The sequence below is a fragment of the Lagopus leucura genome, unplaced genomic scaffold (genome assembly GCF_019238085.1).
Source record: "Lagopus leucura isolate 7727_CA_CO unplaced genomic scaffold, USGS_WTPT01 Super-Scaffold_100021, whole genome shotgun sequence".
Classification (NCBI taxonomy): domain Eukaryota; kingdom Metazoa; phylum Chordata; class Aves; order Galliformes; family Phasianidae; genus Lagopus; species Lagopus leucura.
This window is the reverse complement of record NW_024962274.1, coordinates 12454251-12472086: the sequence shown is the minus strand read 5'-3', so window position 1 is coordinate 12472086 and position 17836 is coordinate 12454251. Positions and strand designations below refer to the sequence as shown.

At 47.1% G+C, this 17836-nt stretch overlaps 2 protein-coding genes across 2 annotated transcripts in view; one reads left to right on the top strand and one right to left on the bottom strand.

Annotated features, from left to right (window-relative positions):
• Window positions 1-1622: 1622 nt before the first annotated feature.
• On the top strand, window positions 1623-16341 carry MSL2 (MSL complex subunit 2). The gene is made up of 2 exons (XM_042878262.1): window positions 1623-1815; window positions 12661-16341. The coding sequence occupies exons 1-2, from the start codon at window positions 1674-1676 to the stop codon at window positions 14256-14258; spliced, it is 1740 nt and encodes a 579-aa protein (XP_042734196.1). The 5' UTR covers window positions 1623-1673; the 3' UTR covers window positions 14259-16341.
• PPP2R3A (protein phosphatase 2 regulatory subunit B''alpha) overlaps window positions 10376-17836 on the bottom strand; it is a 60871-nt gene continuing 53410 nt past the window's right edge. Inside the window, exon 14 of the mRNA XM_042878259.1 lies at window positions 10376-13635. Within this exon, the coding sequence (XP_042734193.1) occupies window positions 13629-13635 (7 nt within the window). The 3' untranslated portion in view covers window positions 10376-13628. The remainder of the gene's footprint in view (window positions 13636-17836) is intronic.

Below are 17836 nucleotides of genomic sequence, written 5' to 3'. Positions count from 1 at the left end.
TGTACACAGGCATATGGTTTGGGGAGTTTGGCAGTGTGGGATGCAGAGAGGTCCGTATGAGAACATTCCTGGTGTTGAATGCTATTCTGTTTGTTGGCTTGGTTCAGCACATGAGATGCATAGAGGGGAGAGTTGGAAAAAGAACCGGGCGCTTGGCAGGCAGCATGTATGTGGGCTGTGCTGTGAAACGAGGGTCGGGACTGATTGTGTGCATGGATTAACGGCTGTGTGCTGGGGGCCACGAGAGAGGTATAGGTGCAGACACTGATGTAGGAGCACGCCGAGGGGGGGTGTGCGAGACAGCGTCAAGGAACAGAAAAGGATCAGCGGAACCCCTCGGCTGTCTCTGTACGGGCAGCTCTGCGTGAGCGTGCGTGGGGCCAGCGGGGAGAGGAGAGATGCGAGCAGATGGCGTGCGAAGGGCAGAACAGCGGCATGGAGAATGGCGCCGGCAGCGCTGCCAACAGGAGCCGGGGACGAGCGGGCCGGCCGCTTCCTTCGGGGGGCGGTCACGGAATCCTAGAATGGCTCAGGTTCGAAAAGTCCCTCAAGGACCATCGCTCGGTACCGCGGAGCACCGAACGCGGCCCACAGGCGCCCTGCCGGGCCGCGGACACAGAGGCGGGGCCAGCTCGCGTGTGCAGAGCGCCGAGGGGCGGCGCCCGCCATGACGCGGCACGGACGTTCGCGGCCGGACGGCACCGCCGCCCCGGGAGGCGCAGGCCGGGCGCAGGGGAAGGTCTGAGCGCGCGGAGCGCTGCCGGCGGCCGAGCCCCGACCCCCGACCGCGGGGCGGCGGAGCGGTGGGGCGACTGTCGCCGGGCCGCCGTCCAGACGCGCGCTCGCTACCGCGCTCCCACTCAGGGCTGCGCCGCGCCCGGGCGGAGGGCGGCCCCGCTCCCCGCTGCGGGCCGCGCTGCCGGGCTCCGCCAGAGGGCGCCGCTCTCCCCGCTCTTCCCCCCTCCCCCCCGTCGGGATGGGCCCCCGCTGCGGGAGGGAAGCGCGCCGGGCGCGCATGCGCAGTGCCGGGCGCTAGACGGCAGCGGCGATGGCTCCGCAGTGACGGTTGGATCTAACGGTTGCTATTGACATTGCGGCGAGGATCGGGCGGAGGACCCTCACCCCACGAGCAGCGCCCGGCCCGCGGCCGCGCAGCCTGCAGCCACCGGCCCCGCGGAGAAGGCCGCGGCGATGCGGCCGCGCTGAGGCCCAGGTGCATCCGCCTCCCTCCCTCCTTCCCTCCCTCCCCCGCCGCCGGAGCGGGCAGCGCGGCCCGGCCCGCCGCCGCCCTGAGCTGCCTTCGCGGTTCCTCCCTGCGGCCGTCGCCATGCGGGGCCGCCGCTGAGGCCGCGCCCGCGGGGAGAGCAGCAGGGCCCGGCGGAGCATGGCCCGCAGCCTGGCGTAGCGCCGCCGCCTCCCTGCGCCGCGGGCGGGCCGAGGCCGCCGCCGGGAGCGAGGCCCCGCGGGAGGCGGAGCAGCGGCAGCAGCAGCCAGCGCGGGCCCCGTGACAGGGCCGAGGCCGCCGGGCCTCCGCGCCGCCGCCGCCGCGCGGCTCCGGGTGGCCCCGCAGCGAGGTGACACCCCCGACCCGGGGCCGCCCGCCCCGCCGCCCGCACGGACTCGGCGCCGCGCGTTCTTCTCACTCCGGAGGCGGCGGCGTGCGAGCGGCTGCGATGAACCCGGTGAATGCCACTGCTCTCTACGTTTCCGCGAGCCGCCTGGTGCTCAACTACGACCCGGGGGATCCGCAGTCCTTCACCGAGATTAACAAGCTCCTGCCCTACTTCAGGCAGTCCCTCTCCTGCTGCGTGTGCGGTGAGGACCTTTCTTTTGTTCCCTGCACAATGCGGGCCGCGGCGCGGAGCTCCGCCGGATCCGGGGCGGGGGCGGGCGGCGGGCCGGGCCGTGCTGTGTTACGCCGTGCTGTGCTGGGCCGGGCTGTACTGTGTTGTGCCGTGCTATGCTGTGCCGCGCTGAGTTATGCCGTGCCCTGTTATGCCGTGCCGTGCTGAGTTATGCCGGGCTGCGGGCGGTCCGGTCGCAGAGGGCGGTAGGACCATCATTAGCGGCTGTGGGAACGGCCCGCTGTAGCGCAGCTAATTGTTTTTAAGGAGAGGTGGCTGAGGACGAGCGCGAGGAAAGGTGCTCGAGACACAGCGTAGGGGCAGGGAGAACTTCTGGCTTTCCGTTTTCGCTTTTCGTGCTTTACGTTTCAAGGAAAAAGAAACAAACAACGTAGATTGAGAGGTAGGAATTGTAAGCGCCCAGGAACAACGCTTGGATTGCTTTTGTGCACGGCAGGTAATTATACTGCCTGGACAACCAGCGCGACGAGCCAGGCCTGGAGCTGCCAGGCTACCCCCGTTTCATTCCTTCCCCCAAAAAAGAGCCTTCTGCCTTTCGGGAAGGGTCCGCACCCGGGGCTGCAGGGCTCTGCGCGAATCTGAACCGCTGCGTTCCGAGCGGCGAGCTGTGAGCGCACCGAGCCTCTGCCGGGCGCTGCTGTCTGCTGCTGTCCGCTGCTGTCCTGAGGCCGTGGCAAGCCCTGCTGCTGAGCTTTTGGATCTCCTGGACAGGCCGTGCTTCTGGCCTCTCCGGTTGCTTCTGTTTATCTGTGCTAATGTGTGGTCGCACCAATTTAATTGAATTACCGGAGTGTACAAACTTAGCCGTTTTATTTATTTACAGCCGCCGTTGGGGCTGTTAAGCGAGTCGTGGAGGCTTCCCGTCCTGTAGCCGTAGCTCCTCCCATTTAAAGTCTTAGAAAATAGAGCTCGGTTTGTGCGGGGAAAGGAGCTCGTTCGCAGGCTCGCTGCGTCGTCATTTCCTGAAATAATTTGCCCAAGTGTTTTTTTTTCTTTTCCTCGTGGAACTCTGATGTCGATATGATTGCAACTCTGCTCTTTGTCTCTGGCGCCTTGCCTTCAATTCTGTTACTTCATATCCCTACCTGTGTGTTTTCCCATAAATCGTTACTGCTTTTGCTCACTTAACTGATGGCTTTTGCTTGAAAATAGTATTTTTCTGTTTTTTTTTCTTAAGATACTAACAGAGGGATTATGTGTTTCTAACTACTGTGCTGTCTGAACTTCCCACGTTAAAACTACTCCTCTGAAACACGTTCTTTCCTCTCCATGCCTTGACTTCTTCCCTTAGTGGCCTTCTGCAGTCTTGTTTTTGCACTCTGTGTTATTGAAACTGTCTATCTTTAATTTGTCCCTGCCCAAATTCCCAGGCTCCTTTTCCCCCCTCCAGCATTTCTTGTATGGCTTTTTTGTGGCTTTCAGGTTGTAGAGCAGTCTGTGCTGTTTTAGTTTGTTTTCTTCTACCAGCTTGTGCTTCCACAGATGTTCTGATTTACCAGCTACCTTGCAGTGGTTCCACTTCCTCTCTTCAGCTCCTATTGTCTTTGAATTGTAAGGTTGCTACTTGGAGTTGTTCTTCACTGTTGCAGCTAGCTTTCAGATAAGCAAAGCCACTGTTGGTTTCAAAGATGTAGTCTACAAGGGATTCCCCAGTGTTGTCTTGGTGTCTGTTGGTGGCTCGGTAGATGTGGAGGCCCTGTAAATTCCGGGTTCTTTATGAGGCTGAGTGCTGTGCACCCATGTAGTAGCACGCAGGTCCTGTCCTGCAGAGTTAGTCAGGTGTCTTGCTTGATGCTGCAGGCAGTTAGTCCCAGCAGTGCTCCTGTGCAGTGCCAAACTGCCCACTCTGGTGTTGACCAGCAGTCACAAATCTTCAGCTCAATTCACCTTCTTGTTTGCTTCTCATCTTGCTGCTCTTCTGTCCAGGTGATTATCGGTGCCTCTTCAGCTCTCTGACCTTGCTGTGATACTTTCAGAATGCATTTTGCTTCTTGTACAGGTGTGCGCTGAGAGTTACTACACTTTTTGTGTGTAAAAGATCATTTATGTAAAAGATCATTTATAGCCCATCTTCTGCATGCCTTTCTCCGCTATCAGAGCCTTTTAAATCTCACACAGTGTTTTAAAGGTAAGGTTTAAGTACTGAGGTAGAGGTTACACTGTGAGATGCCACGATAACGAGAGCGGGTGTTTTGAGCACCAGAACCCAACTGTCTGTCTTCTAAAATATTGAAGGTTTTTCAGATGCTCGCTTCTTTTTCTGCATCTGTGGTCCATAGACTGTGAGATCCAAACACCTGCATATGGATTCAAGAGTATGGAACAATGAATGTCTGGTTATTTTCTTTGTTCAGTCTGTAGCGAAATGAAGTTTTGACTGTAAATGTCTAAAAACGGTGCTTTGTTGGAGAAATGCTGCGTGGTTTATCAGTAATGTGTATAAAACAGTTACAATCCCATCGCAGGTCCTTTGGGAGATCCCTGCCCAAATTAGCGCTGCTCTTGTCATCAGCTTCAGCACTTAATCTCTCTGAATGCATCCTGCTAGGCTTTGTTATTCTGTAGGTGTTCATTCTGCAGTCAGGATTGTCCATTTAGTTTCACGGAATTGGTTTTAGGAGCGACAGCTACATACATCAGCTGATGTGGTTGTGCTCCCACTGTTTGCTCAGTGCGTTGGATTCAAGCCAACTGGTTTGCTTCTGATCTGATAGCAAAGCTGCCCCGGCAGAAAGTCGTAATGTGTGGCGTTGTAAATTGGTCAGCTAGCTGTGCTCCAGTGCATTGGAGGTTTCTGCCTTTCCTGACGGGTTGGAAAGGTTAATTCACAGCAATGGGCAGCAGTGTGTGCTTCTAGGATTTAAGTGTGAGCACGTGGTGGCTTCATGGCTGGAGCTGCAGGTGATGCATCGTCCTGTTGGAGGGGCGTGAGATGGAATGTCTGGAGATTTGGGATGAAATAAGTACTCTGTGCAGGGCAGAGGGTGTTTTGAGGATGTGAGATCTGTGTTTTAGACTCTGAACTAACGTGATTATTATTAAATTGCATACTAATACCACGTGCCATCTAAAAATAGCCTGACTGGGTTTATGCAACAAATCTCTGTGTTTTAAAAATACTGCCTACCAGATATAAATCTTAAAAGTGACTCTCTCTGTTTTGAATACTGTGTAGGTTTCTTCAAGTCACTCGGAATGTCAGTTGTCTTTCCATCATTAGCAGCCCTGAACATCAGTTAAAATGTTTGTAGGAGATTGTCATCTGGTCTTTGGCTTTTTTCTGCCCGTGGAAAACTTCACCCTGGAAGCCTCTGACAGACATTTAGAAAATATTTGGAAGATTGTTGCTTCTTTAGAATGTAAAAGGACTGGAAGGGTTGCATGGTTTGAGTGGGACGCTGCACACGTGGCCAGGAACCCAGAGGTAGTCTGCACTATGGAAATGCAGGGTGAGAGTACAGCTCTTGTCTCACATCCCATGGCTTACGTTACAGGATGTTTAAGGCACCGTGTGGCTTCACAGAGATGAAGGGGTGGCACAGAACAAAGAAACAGTGTGATAATACTGACCGGCACCTCACAGCTCCTGGGGGATGTGATGAGGGAGCTGTGAGAATTTTAGCTGGAGGTTTGAAGGCTAAATGGTAAAACAAAGTTAGGGAACCAATTGCCAAGCATTTGGTGCAAGCATTCCCCAAGCAAGGGGAATGGTGTGCATTCAAATGGAAATAAGTATTATGTCAACTCTTTTTATTTGATGTCACTGTAGGGATGCTATTCCCACCCCGCTCTTGTATAAACGCATTAGCCTAGCTGTTGAAACTTTTTATGCTGTAGATAGAAGCTGAGTCTTTGTCCAACCAGCCAGGCACCAAAGTTCTCCAGAGCTGGTGATACACTGAGTTGTGTAAACATGTGCATCTCTCTTTCATCTTGTCCACGTTTGTGGCTTGGTGGTGGCTTTCCTTTTTCCTTCCTTGCCCCTTGCTGAGCTGATTCCCCATTGCTTCTGCAGGTCGACTCCGCTTTTCCCCTCTGCTGGTCCCTAGTGGGACCTCATCCAGCCCCCCTGTCTTCAGCTCTCAGCAGTGCTGGTATTGACCCAAGTGGAATTGCTGACCTTTAGGCTTTGCTTTGCCACTGGAAACTGTGAATTAGACTTTTCAAACAGTACTGTTTCTTCAAACGTTCATAATGAAAATTTCTACAAACATCTAAGGGAACAAGCTTCTAGAAACTAGTGGGGTGCAAATGAATTGTGATTCTGGAGCAATTGAGGTTTGAATTTTGTGATGGCACTGAGACAGAGCGAAGTATGCAGCACTTATGGGGTGTCCTTCACAGGAGATGGCTGTGTGATACTCGGGTGTAAAATTTCTAGAAAATTCAGTTTGCAGTCATGGAGATGGAAAGAGGGAGAAGGAACATATTCCCACTCCTGAAAGGCCTTATTGATGTGCACGAGATTGGACTTTCTTTGCAGATGTGAGCTATTTCTGAGCAAGTTAAACCTGGATATCAGAGGCGTACAGTGAGAAAGCACGATCGATTTTTGTGATGGAAACAATGAGTGGAATTCTCATTCTTTGTCCATTCTCCTTCTGTTGAGGAAAGTGAAGGGTGATTCATGATCTGGGCTGCCAGATCACAGTTCCCTTCTGTGTTTGAAAGAAGTGTGGATTGGCACATTTTTCTCAGGTAATTTTTGTTGATGTTTTCTTCTTTTATCTATTTTAACTAATGAAAACTACTGTCCAGCTATCACATGTTGGCCGTTCTCTGAATGCACCAATTTTTAGCCAGGAACGTGGTTGATTTCTCTTCCTCTTAAATCCCCTTACTTAAATTTGCTGTTTCCTGTTTGAAATCCTGCACGTGACTTTTGGGAGAACTGCTTTTTCAAGGTTGTCTGCATTGCACTGCACACGTTTTGACAACACAAGGCTGTACCTATTGAATTTTAAATTGGTTTCTAAACTAAAAATACTCCAGTCTTAAAACAAAATTGAGAAGCCTTGCTAGGAGTGTCTGTGGTTTCCACCGTGAGATCTGGGTGGCGCTGGGCTTTGGAAGGCAGCTGCAAAGCAAAGTCACAGCATTGCCTTCCAGTGTGACCTGAGGTGTGTGTTTGTCGTTGAGGCAGTGGGAGATGATGGAGTAGTTCTGATGCTCAGCTGAGGATGTTGGCCACTCTGATTGTGTTGCACAGTGTTTAAAGACGAGCTGATAAGTTTCCAACAGGCATCTTTCTGGGGTTAATTACCCAGATCTGTAGGCGAATCCAAACACGGATTTCTTTAGTTTGTTTTCTTACTGTGTTATCATTTACAGATCAGCTTGAGTAGCTATGCAGTAAGGAGTTGCTCGATGCTACGTTGGAGTTGTGTGAGGCCAAAAAAGTTTCTTCACATTTATGTATAACTTGAGAGTAATGCAAAGCACATTGACAGCCGGGTTTTCCAGATAAGTAGAATTTTCCAGCCTCGAGAAAGGAATTCACTTTGAAATCCTTCCATGCTATAATTTGTCAGTCTCCTCTCCTGAGCCCAGTGGTCACAGCACAGCGCTTGCTGCTGCTTAGAATCGTATTCTTAGATCAGAGGAGATCACAGACATAGGATTGGAATTGGAAGGGACCTCTGAGGCCATCTAGTCCAACTCCCCTGCAGTGACACAGCCTGCAGAGCAGGAGCGATAGCGCACGGTTCTGTGGCTGTTGAGCTTCTACTTGCTTGCTGTGCTGTACAAAACAAGGGTGATTTTGGTGAAATTTATACTTTAACAAAATTGGACTTGATTTCTTTACTAGTTTGCTTTGTCTAATTAGGATATAATACTTATATCAGTCCTATAAATTTGGGCCTTTAAGAAGGCAATATACAATGTTCCAGTAGGCTTTCCAAGGGCGTCAAAGCGGGTTTGTGTGCTGAGAATGTACCTCCTTTTCTAGGGCGCTCTGCCTTTGTTCAAGGCAGCTAAGAACGAAAGGAGCACATTTGCTGGATACGTGCACCTCATAACCACGCTGTGCCCAATTCTTCTCCTCCTGTGGTCTGTGAGATACAGTTTGCAGATGCTTCCCCTCTTCCTGCAGCTGTGGAGTAATGCTCATTAAGGAACTCCATAGGAAGTGTTCCTTGGGGCTTAAATGACCTCCCTCCTGGTAACAGCTTTCCAGGACAGCCATGATGTTCTGTAAATAATGTATTAGAAGTCTTTTCTCTGTATATCCTGCTTACTAAGTGTAAGTGCTCACATTAAAGTAGATGTTTGGTAAACCTTTCTGATAGTAGGGAGGTCAAGAGCTGATGTTTAGAGAAATGTGAAGCCTCTTATTGGAGGCATTATAAGAACGAAAGAGGATGAGCAAGGATGAAATTTAGTACTACGAGTTCTTTCAAGTAGGAGCAATAAAGGTCTGTGTTGAGTAATCATGGTGGGATCTTAGGAGGAAGAGTGACTGCACAATAAAATGGCAAATGAGGTTTAGTTGATCAATGCTGAATGATAAACATGGAGAAAAATATTACTTCTCAGAGCACATCATTTTATATCTTAAGGAGTTTCTGTAAACGTATGTAAGTGATAGACTGCTGATGGCTGCCAGCCAGAAGTGAGATCTTGGCCTTTCAGAGTAAAATCGTGGAATTATTATCTCAGTGCTGAGTATCAATCAAAAGTACAACAAATGTTAAAAACCAGGAATGGTGGCAAAGTTTATTATGACACTGTGTAAAGCTGTATAAGCTTCCCAGTGTGGGGAAGAGGCAACGTGGGGGATATGTGAGAGGTGGCTGTGAAACCGTGAGCAGTGCGGTGAGGAGGTGGGGGTGGGGATTGACTGCTGGCCTCTTCCAACACAAGAAGCTGAGATTGCCTGGTGAAACCAGTAGGTGTAATGGTTCGAAACCAAAAATCATGCTTAGCACAGGGACCTTCTTGTCAAAGCCTGTTGTGACAGATAACATTTGAAACAGCTCAAGAAGAGATGAGGCAAGCCTCTGGAGAGAATCTTGAGGGTTACTGAATACGTGGATACGTGGAAACTCCATCTCCAAGAATAACAGCTAAAGGCTGGGCAAGGAGTAAGGGTGTGCTTGCCTTGTTCTTACTCCATGCCGTAGGCATCTGCTTTTGGCCACTAGTGAGATGGGACACTGCACTGCATGGATCTCTGATCTAACTCCGTGTGGTTATTCTGGGCTTTGAGGATGGGTTAGACAACATCTCGGAAGCCTTTCCATCGTCATTCTCTTGGTGAACTTTATAATCTGAATCTGGGGAAATCTGGTAATTTGGGAGCCTGTGCAATCCAACAGTTCAAAACATCCCAGTGCTTAATACCTCCAAATTCTTGGCTAGAGCTCAGATATTGCCTTTCTGGGACAATGTTGTTGACTTGGCATGATTCCCCAAGTATTAAAACTAATTAAGCTTAAATTTCCTGTGAGTTTGCATCTCATGATTATTTTATTTTTTTTTTTTAATATTAGCAATACTAAATCTGAAGAGGGTAATAAGTGCCACAGAGCATGCACAAGAAAAACTTTGACTGACTGGAGAGTGAATATGAGATATGAGCTCAAGCTGAAAATATTCCCATGGCTCAGGCATTCCTAATGTCTCCCCTGTGTAGGTTGCTGGCATTTATGGAGAGTAGAACTCGCTGTGTTCTTTCCTCCAGTGAGAGCATACAGAGTGGTTTGTTTTGTCTGTCCATCTGTCTTCCTCTGGAAATCACCACTTTTTTTTTTTTCGGAGATTTTAATATCTTCTTTTAGCTTTTGCACCCATTCAGCAGCTTCAGCCAAATGTATTTTGGGATAAATGAATTGCACAGTTGCCAGCAAGATTAAAAAAAAAAAAAATCTAATTAAAAGTTAAATTGTGGCTGCACATTTCTTATTTGGACTGATTAGTATTTCATAATCTGTAAAGCGTTGATCACTCTTTAAGAAGCAAAACAGGCTGAGGGTGGACCAAGGCACAGGCACAGCACTGCTGGCCTTTTCCTGCTGGAAGTGCAGTGGATGCATATGTAGTCTCAGAGCATTATGTGAGCAAGTGTTTCTTGTGTTTGCTCCTTGCTCGAGTCAGAGCACAGCTTTCTGCTTTTCCTGCTGGGAGGGCTAACATCCAGAAGGGCCCAACAGCTGCTTGTAAACTCTTTCCACTTACGGACATTGCTTTTAAAACTGGCTGATGCAATTTAAAGCTTTCTTTTGTTTTTCCCCAATGAATGGCGGTTATGGGCTTTTCTCACAAAATCAGATGTTACCTTATGACCACCATGGACATCTCTGCTTGTGTTGCTCTGCAAATAGTGTCATTTAAAGGGAACGTAACGTGTCTTCTGCAGGCTGCATTGTGTGTGTGAGTGGTGAGGTGCTGGAACAGCTGCCCAGAGAGGCTGTGGATGCCCCATCCATCCCTGGAGGTGTTCAAGGCCAGGTTGGATGGGGCCCTGGGCAGCCTGGTCTTGGTATTAAATGTGGAGGTTGGTGGCCCTGCATGTGGCAGGGGGTTGGAGCTTTGTGATCCTTGAGGTCCCTTCCAAGCTGGGCCATTCTGTGATTCTGTTCCACCTGATGGCTTTAAATTTTCACTGCATAACTTGTGTTTTGCTGTTGTCTCTGTTGGATCTGGAGTCAGTCTTCCTCAATTCAGCCTTTCTCAGAGCAGCAAGGAAAAGTTACATACCTACTGTTTGGTTATACGCTCATTTTCCAATTGCTGCAGTTGTGCTTTGAGCCCTTCTTGTGCAGCTTCTATGCATGGTTCCTTCTGTATTGCTTTTGAGGAGCTGTATTAGAATGCTGCATGTTCCGGTACAGTCACAGCTCCAGCTGCAGCATGGGGGCATCTCTCATATCCCATCAGTACCAAAGGATTCAGGTTTCAGAGGGAAAACAGGAAGGTCCCTTCATCTGCTCATTCATGGCATCCAGAAGCTCTGTAAAATGACAGAGCTAATGCAAGTTTCCTATTACTTCAAATGCACAAAAAGCTGAATTTTCAAAAGATGCTTCCATGTAATGGAAGGCAGGGAAGGCTGGGTTAGGAAAGGGCATGGAGCTTTGTCACAAAAGATGGAGCGCAGGGACAAGTTCTGTGATTTAAGGGCAGCTGCAGGCAGTGGTCAGTATGTGCTGTTCTTGGGAGGGACTGGGTTCCCTATAGGGTAACACAGCATAGAGAAGTTGGGGTGATTTTCGTTGAACTCATAGCTCAGTGTGCTCAAGGAGGTTGGGTTGGTTACAGCGCTCCAAAGGGCTCCACGGGAATCTGCTGTGGAAGGTCCATCTGATTTAAAACTTCCTTGAAAGCAACTGATGAAAGGAGATATTTATGACTTGGTCTTTCAGTCTACTTTGCACGCTTTGCCTTCTGTTCCCAATTTTCCAAATAGTACTGATTTGTTCCTCAGAACATGTTTCACTTTGGTGAAATCTGTGTGGGAATCCACTGATGGTTGTCACTCATCCAACAGAGGCTCCTCGTAGGGAGACAGTGCTGATCAAACTGAACATGTGCTGTTAAAGAAGGGGAAACCTGTTGCTGTAGACAACTATAGGTACTGTGAAGTTTATTTAGGCATTAAAATACCTTGCTGGCTTGCAGCTGGCTAAAACCAACCAAGTGATACTGGATATAGTTACTAGCTGGATTGCTTCTATGCAGAATTTAAATTAGCACTGTTCTTTTGTATTTTATTCTTCCATGTCTCTCACCTTGTTCTTGAGAACAAGCAAAGGCATTCTTCCGGACTTCTCATTTCAGAGAGATGAAAACCTCACCTTGCAGATTCTCAGCACCACGAGTGTAAAGGCTGTGCTCTCAGGTGTGTTCAGTACATCAGCAACTGGCTTTTTAAAATGGTTTTCTCCTTAACAGTAAGATCTCCGAGAAATTTCTTGCAGTCCCCTCACATCTGCACAGGATGTGTGAGCTGGTTTTGACACTTTGAAGTATTTAAGCATCGTGGTTGTGACAACTACTGTTATTTTAAATATTGGCCCAATGATGGGAAGTGGGGATCCACTGCTTCCCAGGATAAGTTAACAGTTCCCTGGTTGCATCTTCTTCTCTGGCACGAGAGTAATCTATTAAGGAACAATATACAATATACGTTTCTTTCATTTTTATTCAGATACATTATTGGGTGTTTTATTTGGTACTTAATAAGAATTCGTAGGAGCCATTTAGTTGCTTTTGTTGTTCACAAAACTAAAATCTTTGTGCTTCATTGGTGACGCTGTCATAAAGCTATGCTCTGTTTTCAATCCCAGCCAAATGAAAAGTGAAACAGTCTCTGTTGTGCGTTCCTTTCTTCTGGGCTTGCTATTGCATCATTTTTACATTCCTTTTAGGGTTTCCCTTTACTCGCTTTCCATTTGTTTTCACTGATTTAATTAAAACCTCTGCCTTGGCTCTTCATGGAGGTTTGTTGCTGCACTTCTGGTAAACTCATAGAAATCTTATGTCTTTTGTAGCTTTCAGTGGAAGAATTGCTGAGGGCACATAGGGACTGGATCTGTTGTGCTTCTAAAGGCTGCAGCAGCACAACCAATTACGTGTGGCGTTATGGCGTGATATATTTCTATTTTTTTCTGAAGTTTTAAAATCAGATATGGCATCTGTGAGAATTTTTAGATGATTCTTTGCACAGTATGATTTCCTGTGACTTGTTGGACCTTCTCGGGCCACTTATTGCTGTTACAAGAAATCCATCCTGTGTGATCCGGGAAGCCTGGCTTGAGTTCACGGTAATCTTTCTTTTTCTTTCTTCCTTTAGGAAATTTGCTACAAGATCCTATTGCTCCTACAAACTCCACGTGTCAGCATTATGTCTGCAAAACGTGTAAAGGCAAGAAGATGATGATGAAACCATCCTGCAGCTGGTGCAAGGACTATGAACAGTTTGAGGAGAACAAGCAGCTAAGCATTTTAGTGAATTGCTATAAGAAACTCTGCGAGTACATAACACAGACTCCCCTGGCACGAGACATTATCCAAGCAGTTGACTGTTCTGCAGATCTTTTGGCTTTGCTCAAAGACGGATCGCCACTCCACGAAGAGACGGAAAAATCTCCTGACACAGCCTTGTCTTTGTGTTTGACACATTCCCCAGTACCTTCAACCTCGGAGCTCACAAGCGATCCTCCAGCTAATTTGACATCGAAACCTGAGAGCGCGCAGAATGTTGATATTCGAGGTTCTGTTATCAACGGGTTGCCCAATTGTAATGGGCTTTCAGTAGATAAACTTGGAGTGAATATTCCTTCTCCTGAACACGCCAACACGATCGATGTATGTAGCACCGGAGAGTACATGAAAAATGAAGATAACTCTAGCAGCCTGCAGCCTGTGTGTGACCCAGTTTCTACCAGTGACTTGTGCACGACGGGCATTGACATCTGCAGTTTTAGTGAAGATATCAAGCCAGGCGGATCGCTTCTCCTTAGTGTTGAGGAAGTTCTCCGGAGCTTAGAAACCGTTTCAAATACCGAAGTCTGTGGTTCTAATTTGCAGCCCAGCTTGGAGGCAAACGTGACTAATGGCCCTTTCCTACAGCTTTCTCCCCCGCCTCTTAGCCATAACATTTTTGTGTCCACAGATGCTTCTCCTCATGGGATCTCATGTACAGCAGCAACACCCAAGGTAGTCAAGTTAAACAGAAAGCGATCTCGATCAGAAAGCGACAGTGAAAAGGTGCAACCTCTACCCATCTCCAGCATCATCTGTGGCCCAACACTGGGAGCATCAGCTCCTGTGACAGTGAAACAGGAAAGTAAAATGTCTTTGCAGCCTGTTGCAACTGTACCTAACGGAGGCACTACTCCCAAAATAAGTAAAACTGTGCTCCTGTCTAACAAAAGCGTGAAAAAGAATTTAGAACATGCCCCTAAGAAATCTCACCCAAAAGCCAAACCAGGGGTGCTGAAAACAAAAGACAAAGCAAAGGAGAAAGTCCCTAGCAGTAACGTTATGCCGGGAAGCCCGACAAAAACTGTGTATAAAAAGCCACAAGAAAAGAAAGGGTGCAAATGTGGTCGTGCCACCCAAAATCCAAGTGTTCTTACATGCCGTGGCCAACGCTGCCCTTGCTACTCTAACCGCAAAGCCTGCCTTGACTGCATATGCCGTGGCTGCCAAAACTCCTACATGGCTAATGGGGAGAAGAAGCTGGAGGCATTTGCGGTGCCAGAAAAGGCCTTGGAGCAGACTAGGCTTACTTTGGGCATTAATGTGACAAGCATTGCGGTGCGCAATGCCAGCACAAGCACCAGTGTAATCAATGTGACAGGGTCACCAGTAACTACGTTTTTAGCTGCCAGTACACACGATGACAAAAGTTTGGAGGAAGCTATAGACGTGAGATATGACTGTTGAATCTTTTTCTTTTCCCTGCCGTCAGTAGGGGAACTGCTACAGTTTAAAGGCAGCTATGGTTCTGTTTAACTTGCTGGAGCTCCTGCGTTTAGATCACTTGTATCAAGTGTTTTTCATTGCTATGTTATGTGTATTAGTGTCTGGGAAATAGTTGCAGATAATGGAGGAGTTACCCTAAAACTGTTTTTAGTTCTTACAGCACCTCATAGTTTGAGATGAATTGCTGATGTAAATGATTTTATCACAAGATCTTTGGCAAGGAGAAATATTAACCTCATTGTACTTGCTCATGCTTTGTGCTCAGTCAAAGCTTCTGCTTAAACGTAGAGAAGTGCTATCTAGTTAGCCCGTGCAAACTGTGCTAGATTATGGTGCAGAAAAATAATTCTCAATTGGTTACAATCACTACTGCCAGAAAATCGCCTAGTATTTCTGGAGAAAATGCAGCATTAAGCTGAGGAACACAGTCTGAAAAGGGTAGGTAATTTTTGATTGTTAGAATTGATTATGGAGCAGTTACAAATTAAGATCAGTAAGATCTGAGAAAGCTAACAGCCCACAAAGCAGTTCAGTCTCCCACTGAGGGTCAGGGAGATGAGTTATTCAGACACGAACGTTAAATCACTGTCACCAGTGTGCCATCCCCATTAATACCATCATTCCTTTTTTTTCCCTGCCAGTTCCACTGGTCATGCTCCTGATCTGCTAACGCCCTCCACGCCAGCTCCATTTGTTTGACGTGTGTCTGTTTTGACTGAAGTGGAAAAATTGCTTGTACACAAAGAAGGTTCAGGTGTGAGGAGCACTACCTCCTTAGCAGCCCTCTCCTTTTTTCCTTTCATTGCCAGTTCCTGATGATTTTGATTTTAGTGCTGCTGCTTCTAGAACAGAGCTGCTGGTATTTTTTTAGTGAGCTTCTGAGGAGGGGCTCCGTGGCTGGTTTTCCTCTGCCCCTGTTGTGCTGCCAGTCAGTGAGTGCAGTATGCAGATACCTCCTGCAGTTGCCATTGCTGGGTATGTTTGGTTTTTGAAGCCGAAGCGCAGCACACCTGGGGGAGCTCCTTTGAGGGCAGTTCTTTGCTGACAGGATCTCTTGGCTGGGGCAGAAAATGGATTTCTATCAAAGGCCAAATATTTTGGATGTTTGTTAGGCACAAGAAGCTGTATAATTCACCCGGAATCCGTCACGTTTTTCTGTGATATATTGAAAGTCGCTTTCAAAGGTCAATGTTTTTGTGACTTGGGCTGAAAAGACCCCAAGCAGAAAAATAACAAAAAGTTGTCAGAGAGCTCATTTCAAAAAGTGTTTGAAAGTGAAAACCTTCATAGGAATTCAGCTTTATGATAATTTAAAATAAAAAAAGTTCATTTAATCGTAATCCCTAAATAAAAGTACAGTCAGAAGCATTTAGTCCTGTCGTTAAGATTCCATTGGCAACTTGGAAAATGCAGTTGTTTTGTGAAAGCAGAAATTTCTCCTCTTGGAATGACAGAGCACAGATTGAGCACAGGCTGACTAGAACACACAGCATTACCTTCTAATTTAAAAGGCGATTCCTGTTTCAACAGCATGTTAAATAGTACGTGAGTTTTTCGAGTTAACTGCTTCCATCTTTCTTTAATTCATCTAATGGAGTCTGCAGTGCTTGCTGACCTAACGTTAGGTATATTTTGATTTGGCACAAAGCATGTACAATGATGGTTACTCACCTAAGAAATAAGCAAAAACCTTTGGACACGAATGGCACCTCCTTTCGTTTTGTAGTGTACCATGGTGTCATTTTCTGTGGACGTGGTCAGATCCTTTTGTTGGTTTTGGTTTGTTTCTCCCCCCGTCTTTTTTGTGGGGTGGGTAGGGTGGGGGGTTAAAGCCATAGGAAGAAAAATGTGATGTATGTGTCCAGTCTGTACTTTTTTGTTTTTGTTTTGCAAGAAGAGTTGAAAAATATTTTTGATAATGAGTAAATGGTGGAAAATGCTTCTTAGTATTCTTGTCTTTATTTGCCAACCCAGGTACCTAAGGTCTGTGTTTTCTAGCCCTCATGAGATTTAATGATGTCCTATTAAAATGTATTTAGTTAAACTTGTATGTGATTTTTGTGTTGACCCAAGAGGATCCTACCGTTTCCTGACTTGGTGGTTTGATCGTGACCTACTGATGTAAATCTGTTTCCCAGTCCACTACGTGTAAGAAACGTTGCCAGACCGGAGTCTGATCTAAGAGGAGTAAAATGCACAGCATGGGTTATTTCTGAATGGTTTTGCAGAGCTGTTAAGTTTTGCTGGGATTGTTGGTGGTACATTTATTAGGACTTCTATTAAATTACATGCGTAGTACCTTTGCTCCACAAATGCAGGAGTACTTGGAGTCTTTAGTATCTCACTGCTGCATTAAATATGGTGGTTTAGGTCAAGTGTGTTTTGGAACTGTTGACAGGAGAGCCCTGATCGTTAATGTAACAGTGCAAATGGTAGATTCAGGTTGTTTCTAAAAACGTTTCTTTTTATGCTGCCACGTTTTTGAAATGTGTATTAAAATTCAAATTGATTTAATAAATGTTAGTTTTCTAATTCTATTTTGCAACTGCTCAGAGCATCGGTGTGGCATATTTCAAACTTGCTGTCTACGCACTGCTTAGTTCATTGATGACTAATTCTGTAGTTGTTTAAATTAAGGTTTGGTTGGTTGCATTTTTTTAACCTCCTGGCTAGTTGTTCCTGAATGAGCTGAACAACAGAAAGGGTCACAGTGTTCCTGGTAATGGTTGCAGTGGTTCCAGTTTGAAAAAGCATTTTTTTCCATTTTAAAAGAGATATCAGCAGCCTGCTGGTGTGGGAGCTTCCAACAATGCTTGTAGTCAAAAGGAGTTAAGTGACCAACATCACACACAGCAAGGGCTTGCACCCTGTTGGCCATCAGTGGAGAAGCACAGGAGAATGGCTGGCAGAGAGCCCTTGCAGTGATTCCAGCTATAGCTCAGCCTGGGCTGGCTGGGCTGGGCTGGCAGGACTTCCCTGGGTGCTGTCAGCCTGGCCTTCCTTCTGTAGTGCTGCGCAGTGGGGGAACTCTTCTCTGTGCTGGCAGAAGAGCCTGCTTGGGGATTTCATTTAGGAAGTGCGTGACACTCGAGCTTTCTTCCCAGTCCACCTCAGGAAAGTGAAACTTCCAAGCTTTAATACAATTCTGCCATCGGCAGAGCTGGATCAGAAAGAAGCAGCATAGTTTTAGCGTATGCTTTGCTATGGTGGTCTTCCTGCCTGAAAACTGCTGTAGAGATGGAAGGAACAGCTTCTTGTGGAAGGGGACTTTGGATTGTGTTCTGATGTGTGCCAGTACAAAAATAGTGCTTATGGCCTTCTCAGTCTGAACATGTGGAAGATGCTTTTTCAAGAAAGAAAACATTTAAACTTCTAATTTTAATGGGAAAGGCTCTTTCGATGTATTATGTGAGTGAGGGAGGGAGGAGGGGGCAAGGAAGCAAAACTGGAAATGACCACTTGGTTTATGCTGCTCTTTCAGGCAGTTCAGTTGTGCAGGTGATGTTCTTGCTCTCTGACATTTCTAACCCTCATGTATA